Consider the following 11,095-nt stretch of genomic DNA (forward strand, 5'->3'; position numbering starts at 1 on the left):
TCATGACCTTTGTAATGGAATTTTGCTTGTTTTTAAAACGTGACTACTCGGGAGAGGTTTTCATACCCTTATAAAGAATGCTTCGTTCTCCTCCCCGATCGATGTGGGATCTCTAATCGATGTAGGACTCTCCAATCCATCTCCTTCAGGGACCAATGTCTTTATTGGCACACCGCCTAGTATCCACACCCCTTCGGGGTTCAGCTTTCTTGCTGACACATCGTTCGGTGTCTAGCTCTGATACCATCAGTCTTGAGACCTGTGGGTTATATGGACCCACCACACAACCTTATTTATAAAAGTGTGGAAACTTGTCACTAGCAGTGAACATAGAGGGAAGGTCCATGAGGAAAAATCTAAAAAGGATAATATCTTTGTGACGTCCCACATTGGTTGGGGAGGAGAACAAATCACCCTTGATGTGGAAACCTTCCTCTAGCAGACGCGTTTTAAAGCCTTGAGGGGAAGCCCGAAAGGGAAAGCCCAAAGAAGACAATATCTACTAGCGGTGGATCTGGGTCGTTACAATCTTTTAGCGGTGAGCTTGGACCGTTAGAGTGAAAATTTGAATTTGAACTTTTTGCTGTTTGTTTTGTTCGTTGGGTCAGATTCATTATTTAATAAGAATTGTTTGATTAGAAAAACTTATAACTCGAACAATTAGGTTGAATTTAAACAATAACCCGACGCACTCCTTATCCTTATCGTTAAAAAAATGAGCTCGAGCTTGCGCAACAGTTATTTCTATGAAAGCTAATTCATTGAAATTTCTTTTCTTTGGCTTTCTTTTTTGTCGTGTCTGTCGACAGTGAGCAAATTGTAATTGAAGACTTCCTCACTATTTGTCCACCTTACATCCTTTATATATAAATTTTATTTTTTATTTAAAAAATATCCCAAACTTTCAATTTTTTTTAATAATATTCTTAAAAATTTTTAAACACCAAAATAATTAAATTTTCTCCATTTAACGATTACCTTTCGTTTAAAGTGAATTATTTTAAATTATATATATATATATATATTTTTTTTTTGTATTCACTCATTATGATATATATATCCTAACTCTCAAAAATAAATTTATAATTTAATCCTTAAAATAAATTAATCCCTATCTTAAAAAAATGGAATATATAATTCTATCACTAAAAAATTAAATTTAATTCAATTATCATATATTTTAAATATGTCACACGAATATAGCTCAATTATTATGATTTTTTTTTTGAATTCACTGATTATGATATATATGCAGTAACAAAAATAAATTTGTAATTTAATCGTTAAAATAAATTAATTTTTACTTTAAAAAAAATAGAACATATAATTTCATCCATAAAAAAAAATTAAGCTTAATTCAATTATCCATATATTCTAAATATGTCAACAGGCAGTATAGCTCAATTATTATTTAGTTTTAATGGAAAATGTAAATCAAACCGTTATTTTTACGGAGAAATTTAAAATCTTCAAGAAAAAAAAAATTGAAGTAAATTTAAAAAATTAATTCCCAAGTGAAGTAAGAGTACAAACCAAAATATTAAGTCCTTCGTATAGAAGAAAGATTGAAATGATTTGAATCTCTCCATTTTCTTTCGTTCTTATCAAAACGAGGACCGGAATGGAAAATCCAACTTCGTTTGCAATTGCAGCCGAAATTGGAAAATCTTCTACTAAACTAATACCGATGCCATTTTAATATTCCATCTCCAATTATTCGTTTGCCGCAAATCAAGGGAACACAGAATCAAACAAGGAGGGCCAGCCATTAAACTCGGTGAATCCGTGGGAGAAGCTGTTCCTGTTTCCTGTTTCTTGTTTCAAGTTTCAACCGAAGCAGATAAGTTCCTTCCAAATTTCGTACCAAAAATTTACAGTATGATGATCTGTTAGATGTAATGGGATTGAGGGATATAAGGGGGCATGGTGCGTTATATTGGGAAGTGTGAAGATAAAGATAATCCGATTTGTCTATTGTTTCTGACACCTCTTTGAATTTCTGAAGTAAACTGGCGATGGGTTTTCAAGAACTGTGATAAGAACAGCAAGTTTGTTCATCTTGGTCTGTGAATAATATGCTGGTTCGTGAGCAGAGTTCGAGGGATTCGGATGTTGATTATGGAAGAAGGTTATCTGGTGTTTTTGAAAGTTTGGTTAGGAGAAAACAGGTGGATTCTGAGAATGTAACGAGGGAGAATCATCAACTGGCTAAGAAATTATCTACGCTTGACCTTGTTGCCATTGGTGAGTTCTTGGGGGTTTTTCATGATTCTGCTTTCTGTAATTTGCTCCTTCTGGGATGGATTGAGTAGGGTCATGTTTAATGGTTGTTTGATTTTTTCTTCTGTTCTAGATTCTTGCTTTTCCATGGACTATTTTGCTTACAATGTTTTGAAATTGACCTATGAATCATTGGGAATTGTGCTGCCTATGTTGTCCAAGTTGTTTTTAAGACAATTCTATGAGTTTTCTAATGTAAACTTGATTTTGTTGGGAGAGGAGTACCACGTTAACTAATTAAGGGAAAGATCATGAGTCTATAAGGAATACTATCTTGATAAAGGGTGTTATTTGTTCGAGGATTCTAGGGAAGAAGTCGAGCCTCGATTAAGGAGAGGTTGTTTGAGGACTCCATCCATAGGCCTCGGGAATGGCTCTATGGTGTACTTTGTTCGAGGGGATGATTGTTGGGAGAGGAGTCCCACATTGACTAATTAAGGGAAAGATCTGGGTTTATAAGTAAGGAATACTATCTCTATTCGTATAAGGCCTTTTGGGAAAACCAAAAGTAAAGCCATGAGAGCCTATGTTCAAAGTGGATAATATCATACCATTGTGGAGGTTCGTGGATCCTAACAGATTTTGTTATTTGAATGTGTTTATCATGTCTCGAACATATAAATTCTTTCTTGCGGATTGGGTTTCTATTGTTTTTGGTTGGTTAAACTAAAAGAGTTAATGATATGTGATGATTGCTTTTCTTCCTCCTCATCAGGAGTTGGAGCTACAATTGGAGCTGGAGTGTATATTTTGGTTGGAACAGTTGCCAGAGAGCACGCAGGACCCTCTCTTACAATATCATTCTTTATTGCTGGGGTAGCTGCAGCACTCTCAGCTTTTTGTTATGCGGAGCTTGCTTGTCGATGCCCATCTGCAGGGAGTGCCTATCACTATACATACATATGCGTTGGAGAAGGGTACGACGATTTTTTTTATAGCGTTCCGAGCTAGCTTACACATATATTCACCAATTTCACAGCACAATTACTTGTCTCTACAATACTTGGTTGCTAGAAAATTCATTATTGAATGACAATGAGGCTTCACTTTTACTATTAATCCGAAAGAATGTGATTTGTGTTATATATAGCTGGCTGTAAGCAGCTAGCCGCTTATTCGTTACATTGTGCATAAACTTATTTGACCCTCGTTTGGCGACTAACTGTGTGGTTGATTACTCCCAGAGTTGCTTGGTTGGTTGGCTGGGCACTGATTCTGGAATGGACGATCGGTGGTTCTACGGTGGCTCGTGGCATAACTCCCAATCTGGTATAGTAAAAACTTCCTACATTCACTCATGGTCTTAAACTTGAGACTGGGAGTTGGATACTTGGTTCCTTATATGAGACTAAACATGCGTTATTATAGAACTTTTGAGGAATATATTAAACAATAATAATAAAAAGAAACGGCTAACGTGAGCATAACTCATTTGGCTCAAACATTATATCCTCGATCAAAACATTAGAGGTTCGAATCTCTACTCACATGTGCAGTTGAATTTATTTATCATGCATGAGATGTTTATGGTGCTCACTGCGCAATTTCTCGTGATGCTACCGTTTCTGTTCATTTCAGGCACTGTTTTTGGGAGGTGAGGATAAGTTACCGGTTTTCTTGGCCCGTATTACGATCCCTGGACTTGGTATTGTTGTTGATCCATGTGCAGCAATCTTAATCTGTATTGTTACTGCCCTTTTGTGCTTTGGGATAAAGAAGGTGTTTTCAGTAGAACCATGAAATCTTTTCTTATCTCATCTGGTTTCACTTGTGGGTTCCTTTATTGTGAAGTACAATGGTTATTTTTCAGAGTTCATTGGCTCAAACCATAGTCACAACTATAAATGTCTGTGCTTTGCTTTTCATTGCTATAGTCGGTGGATATCTTGGTTTCAGAGATGGATGGGTTGGATACGAACTTCCGAACGGGTAAAGGAAACTACGTTGTTTGTGATTAAATTTTTATTCGAATGCGTATCCCTTAGTTTACACTTTCTTATGTTCTTGTAGATACTTCCCCTTCGGTGTGAATGGGATGTTTGCTGGATCTGCAGTAGTTTTCTTTTCATATATCGGATTTGATTCAATTACTAGCACTGCTGAGGAGGTACATTTACGATCTCGTTATCGCTGTGAGATAATACTTTCTTGTACCAGGAAATGAAAATGACCTCATTTATAGTTTATGTTAACAACTTCATTCTCACTTAAGATCACGAGGAACGGGTTAAGGATACGAATAAGAACACTGAAAATATGGATTTAGAAATTCTGTTTCGTTTGGTCTACCTCTTGATAGTTTTATAGCATTTCATCACTATTTGAACCTTTGAATTGACAGATGAAAAATCCTCAACGAGATTTGCCCCTTGGCATAGGACTCACTATGCTTATCTGTAGCGTTTTGTATATGCTCGTTTCGACGGTGATAGTTGGCTTGGTACCGTATTATGCCTTGGATCCAGACACCCCTATCTCCTCTGCATTTGCTAGCTATGGTGTGCAATGGGCCATGTGAGGATTCTCTAAATTGAGGGAAATTCATGGGAATCTTTGCTTGTTCTGTTTATTTTTTACTTTCAGTATTTCTTTTAAAAGCTAGCATTTTCATTCTCAGGTACGTAATTACGGTTGGGGCAGTGACTGCTCTTTTTGCAAGCTTATTGGGTTCAATTCTTCCTCAGGTATGTGCTATAAAAAGTTACTTTCCATGGTAGATAGTAGGGCAATTACGGTTCATGGGTTATCGTTTTGGTTGGCAACTGGTCGTGTGTTGGTACAGCTATTAGTTCCTTGAAGAGGTCGATTTTCGTTTTTGTTTTCGATTAAGGTGGCCACTTGCTGGTGATTATGGCAGTAGTCTAGTTTTTCTTTGCTCCTAGCCCACCTTTATTAATCTCCAGAAAGGCCTTGTGCAGTCTAGTTTACACCAGGCAACCTATTGGGATGTCTTGAACTAGGGGTCTGTACGGATGACGGTGAATGCTAGTTCAAATCTCTGTCGGTTCTCTCAAACTACATTGAGATATCATCTAGAGCTTGAACTAGGGGTGTGTCAGTTCTCTCGAAACATCCCAAGCCCTCACACCAGGCAACCTATTGGGATGTCTTGAACTAGGGGTATGTACGGATGACGGTGAATGCTAGTTCAAGCTCTGTCGGTTCTCTCAAACTACATTGAGATATCATCTAGAGCTTGAACTAGGGGTGTGTCAGTTCTCTCGAAACATCCCAAGCCCTCACACCAGGCAACCTATTGGGATGTCTTGAACTAGGGGTATGTACGGATGACGGTGAATGCTAGTTCAAGCTCTGTCGGTTCTCTCAAACTACATTGAGATATCATCTAGAGCTTGAACTAGGGGTCTGTCAGTTCTCTCGAAACATCCCAAGCCCTCACACCAGGCAACCTATTGGGATGTCTTGAACTAGGACTAGGGGTATGTGACGGTGAATGCTAGTTCAAATCTCTGTCGGTTCTCTCAAACTACATTGAGATATCATCTAGAGCTTGAACTAGGGGTGTGTCAGTTCTCTCAAAAACATCCCAAGCCCTCACACCAGGCAACCTATTGGGATGTCTTGAACTATGGGTATGTACGAATGACGGTGAATGCTAGTTCAAGCTCTGTCGGTTCTCTCAAACTACATTGAGATATCATCTAGAGCTTGAACTAGGGTCGAACCATCCCAAGTCCTCACACCAGGCAACCTATTGGGATGTCTTGAACTAGGGGTCTGTACGGATGACGGTGAATGCTAGTTCAAGCTCTGTCGGTTCTCTCAAACTACATTGAGATATCATCTAGAGCTTGAACTAGGGGTCTGTCAGTTCTCTCGAAACATCCCAAGCCCTCACACCAGGCAACCTATTGGGATGTCTTGAACTAGGGGTATGTACGGATGACGGTGAATGCTAGTTCAAGCTCTGTCGGTTCTCTCAAACTACATTGAGATATCATCTAGAGCTTGAACTAGGGTCGAACCATCCCAAGTCCTCACACCAGGCAACCTATTGGGATGTCTTGAACTAGGGGTCTGTACGGATGACGGTGAATGCTAGTTCAAATCTCTGTCGGTTCTCTCAAACTACATTGAGATATCATCTAGAGCTTGAACTAGGGGTGTTTCAGTTCTCTCGAAACATCCCAAGCCCTCACACCAGGCAACCTATTGGGATGTCTTGAACTAGGGGTATGTACGGATGACGGTGAATGCTAGTTCAAGCTCTGTCGGTTCTCTCAAACTACATTGAGATATCATCTAGAGCTTGAACTAGGGGTCTGTCAGTTCTCTCGAAACATCCCAAGCCCTCACACCAGGCAACCTATTGGGATGTCTTGAACTAGGGGTATGTACGGATGACGGTGAATGCTAGTTCAAGCTCTGTCGGTTCTCTCAAACTACATTGAGATATCATCTAGAGCTTGAACTAGGGGTCTGTCAGTTCTCTCGAAACATCCCAAGCCCTCACACCAGGCAACCTATTGGGATGTCGTGCTTTTATTTTAAATGTGAACTACTTAAATGTTAAAATTTCACATTCCTTTATTTTCCAGCCCCGGATCCTAATGGCCATGGCTAGAGATGGATTGTTACCCTCTATTTTTGCAGACATCAATAAGCACACTCAAGTTCCAGTAAAGGGCACCATTATAACAGGTCTTTTTGCAGCAGCTCTGGCCTTTTTTATGGATGTTTCACAGTTGGCTGGAATGGTAAATCAAGGTTTTGATATAAGCTGAAGATGAAATGATTGAAGAACGATCAAATCTATTAAAAACATAAACAGAATACATTAAGATTCTAATTCCATCTCTTCTTATATGCTTCTTCCGTTGAATACAGGTAAGTGTAGGAACACTTCTTGCATTTACTACAGTTGCCTTATCAGTTCTGATACTCAGATATGTTCCACCACATGAGTCCCCACTTCCATCTTCACTTCAAGACGCTATCAACTCGAAATTATCACAGTTAGATGGTGAGAGCCTGGAAACCGATAGCAATGTCGTTGGAGATTCATCTGGTTCAAGCGACAAAGGAAACACCATGCTCAGTTACCCTCTTATCGAGAGAGACGTATCTCGAGGTTAGAATGACTACTATCTCTACGTCTTGTAAAATTTTTCTTTTATAAGAAACAAGCTGTTTGTAAGTGAAACGAAGAATGCGTAAAGATTGAACCGAGAGATTATTCCATGAATAATAATCCGTTAAGCCTCGGATTGTAGATGGTAAGGATCCTGATATTCATGTTGTTGGAGCTATAAGTTGACATCTTTTTAAAATGAATGCAGAAGAGAAAAGGCGAAAAACGGCTGCTTGGGCTATTGCACTTGTCTGTATAGGAATTCTAATAGTTACATTCACAGCTTCAGCCAAGTATCTCCCCAGGTAATCAACTTTAGAAGCCTACGTTTTAAGGGTGTGGAAACCATGATGTATGTACGAAGTCTTAAGGATTGATTAAGAAAATGGGAAAGGAAAACAATGATGCGTTGCCTAAAATATACGAGCAAGACAAATTATTTTTTAATATCCTTTGTCTGACGTATTGTGAGATCCCACGTCGGCTGGAGAGGTGAACAAAACATTCTTTATAAGGGTGTGGAAACCTCTCCCCAACAGACACGTTTTAAAATCATGAGGCTGACGGCGATACGTAACGGGCCAAAGCGGACAATATCTGTTAGCGCTGAGCTTGAGCTGTTACACATGATATTAGAACCAGACACCGGATGGTATGCCAGCGAGGATGCTGGGCCCCCAAAGAGGTGAATTGTGAGATCCCACGTCGTTTGGAGAGGGGAACAAAAACATTTTTTTACAAGGGTGTGGAAACCTCTCCCTAATAAATGTGTTTTAAAATCGTGAGGCTAACGGCGATACGTAACGGGCCAAAACGGACAATATCTATTAGCAGTGGGCTTGAGCAGTTACACATGGTATCAGAACCAGATACTGGGCCCCCAAGGAGGGTGGATTGTGAGATCCCACATCGGTTGGAGATGGAAACAAAACATTCTTTATAAGGGTGTGGAAACCTCTCCCTAACAAACGCGTTCTAAAATCGTGAGACTGACGGCAATACGTAACGGGCCAAAATAGACAATATCTATTAGCGGTGGGCTTGAGCTGTTACACGAGGAGCACAAATTTCTTCCATGTTTTAGGCCTTAGCTCTATGGAACATTATATTATTGCTAAAAACATTATGTATGGACGGCGTGAACTATCTAAAGTAGCGCACGACCTATTTTGAATTTAGTTCTAACGATTTCTGTTACCAGCATTCCTCGCTTCGTCTCCTGTGGAGTCGGTGGAGTTCTTCTATTGGGTAGCCTGATTGTGCTAGCTTCCTTAGATCAAGATGATGCAAGACACAGCTTTGGCCATAGAGGAGGTTTGTATCATTTATACTATGAAATCATAGTTATCTATCCTATAATTGATTTTATCTTTGAATCAAGTCGGTGGAGGTGGCTAGGCTTAACACTTGCTTACGAGGGTTACTAGGCCTTTTTGTAATGTAATTATGAGTTTGATCATGTTCTTTTAGATTCGAGTCCTTTTTCCAGCAAGCGTCGAACTCTTTTTACTGTTGGGGCTTGGTTTTTTTGTCTTTTTTGTGCGCGCTTGGGTATATTCTTTCATCTCTCTCTTTGAGATCCTACATTGATTGGGGAGGGGAACAAAACATTCTTTATAACGGTGTGGAAACTTCTCCTTAGTAGACACGTTTTAAAATCTTGAGGGGAAGCCCTTGAAGGAAAAATCCAAAGAGGACAATATCTACTAGCGGTGGGCTTAGGCTGTTACAAATGGTATCAAAGTCAGTCACCGGCCGTTGGGCACCCAAGGGGGTGGATTGTGAGATTCCACATCGGTTGGAGAGGGGAACGGAACATTCCTTACAAGGGTGTAGAAACATCTCCCTAGCAGACGCGTTTTAAAACCTTGAGGGGAAGCCCTTGAAGGGAAAGCCCAAAGAGGACAACATTTGCTAACGGAGAGGTTGGGCTGTTACAAAGGGTATCAGAGCCAGTCACCGGTTGCTGGGCTCCCAAAGGGGGTGGATTTTGGGATTCCACATCGGTTGAAGAGGGTAACGAAACATTCCTTATAAGAGTATGGAAATCTCTCCTTAGCAAACGCGCTTTAAAACCTTGAGGGGAAGTCTTTGAAAGAAAAACCTAAAGAGGACAATATCCACTAGCGGTGGGCTTGAGTTGCTACAAATGGTATCAGAGCCAGTCACCTGTCGCTGGCCCCCAAGGGGGGCGGATTGTGAGATTCCACATTGATTGGAGAAGGGAACGAAACATTTCTTATAAGGGTGTGGAAACTTCTTTCTAGCAGACACGTTTTAAAATCTTGAGGGGAAGCCCTTGAAAGGAAAACCCAAAAATGACAATATCTGCTAGCGGTGGGTTTGGGCTGTTACACTCTTAGTTTCTTCTTAAAAAAAAAACTCATTGAACTCGATTAAATTTGCTAACGACACCTCTTGAATGAATTGTTATTCGTTGACTATATAGTGTTCAAATGACAATGTCATCTGGATCTTACTTAGCTATGCTTGTCATTATCTGTCTCTCAGGTTTTGCTTGCCCATACGTACCTTTCTTACCAGCTGCTTGCATTCTTATTAACTCATACTTGCTGATTGATCTTGGGTGAGTATATTGAGACATGAACTTACCATTCAAATCAACTTCTGATGAATTTTTATACTGATCTATATACTTTCAACACTTCCCTTTTCAAACCCGACTTTCAGGCTCGCAACTTGGATCCGGGTTTCTGTCTGGTTTGCGATCGGCGCATTGGTTTACGTGTTTTATGGTCGGACTCATAGCTCACTGGTTAATGCAGTCTACGTGCGCACCGATTATGTCGACGAGATCTGTTGCTCATCGAATCATGTAGCATAGTCTTCATACATAGCTTGGTACATCGAAAAAGGTTTGCTATGCCTCTATGCTCATTTATGTGAAAGTAAACTCGAATAGTACATTTGGGGGGTATATATCGATCAAATTTGTATATTTGGTTCCTAAACTTTAATAGTATTTTGTTTCTTTAAATTTATTGTAAAAAGTTCTCAAAGTACATAAAAATGTAAAGTAGAATATTGTCATTTGGGTTCGTGTAGTTCTATTTGGGTCAATAAGGTCTCGTTTTGTTGCCCTCGTGTTCGCCCCTAAATCATTCTCGTGTTCTTTTTTTCCAATCATATGTATAATTTTGTTGGTTATATTACACGTTTAATTCTGAACTTTGAGATTTATATTTAGTTTGTTATTGGACTTTAAAAAATATATATTATGTCGATGGATTTTCAATTTTGTTTCAGTTAGGGGTGTACATTCAATCCGACAGCCCGACAATCCAGACTAACCCAACCCGAACTAAAAAGGTTGGGTTGGGTTGGGTTGGATTAGCATTTTGAGTAGGATTAGGTTCATTTTTTCTGAACCCAAACTGAATCAGTTCGAATTCGAGTTTGTGGGACAAAATTTTTGAGTTGACCCAAGCTAAATAAAAATATATTAAATATATTAAGAATCTGTCATTATTAATGGATTTGCCAGAGTAATACCTTGGTCGGTCTAAAGAATCTCACGCCTGATTTCGACACCAGTCAAATATGTTTACAACAACATTGAACTATGTTAATATATTATAATTTTACTCTTTGTTTTTAGGATTGTATTCGAATATTTATAAATTGTGGATAAATAAAACTTTAAAAAAAATTGACAACTCAACTCGAACCCAACTCGAAAATAGAGGGTTGGGTTGTGAAAAG

At 39.1% G+C, this 11,095-nt stretch overlaps 1 protein-coding gene across 1 annotated transcript; it reads left to right on the forward strand.

Moving 5' to 3' along the window:
* Positions 1 to 1,575: 1,575 nt before the first annotated feature.
* LOC111453682 (cationic amino acid transporter 4, vacuolar-like) lies at positions 1,576 to 10,475 on the forward strand. The gene is made up of 14 exons (XM_023094876.1): positions 1,576 to 2,244; positions 2,996 to 3,197; positions 3,465 to 3,549; positions 3,859 to 3,999; positions 4,091 to 4,209; positions 4,291 to 4,387; positions 4,622 to 4,794; positions 4,898 to 4,964; positions 6,840 to 6,998; positions 7,129 to 7,372; positions 7,581 to 7,677; positions 8,574 to 8,686; positions 9,884 to 9,959; positions 10,064 to 10,475. Exons 1-14 carry the CDS (start codon positions 2,076 to 2,078, stop codon positions 10,215 to 10,217), a joined length of 1,896 nt encoding a protein of 631 aa, XP_022950644.1. The 5' UTR covers positions 1,576 to 2,075; the 3' UTR covers positions 10,218 to 10,475.
* The last annotated feature ends 620 nt before the right edge of the window (positions 10,476 to 11,095 follow it).

The sequence above is a fragment of the Cucurbita moschata genome, unplaced genomic scaffold (assembly GCF_002738365.1).
Source record: "Cucurbita moschata cultivar Rifu unplaced genomic scaffold, Cmos_1.0 Cmo_Scf00015, whole genome shotgun sequence".
NCBI lineage: Eukaryota > Viridiplantae > Streptophyta > Magnoliopsida > Cucurbitales > Cucurbitaceae > Cucurbita > Cucurbita moschata.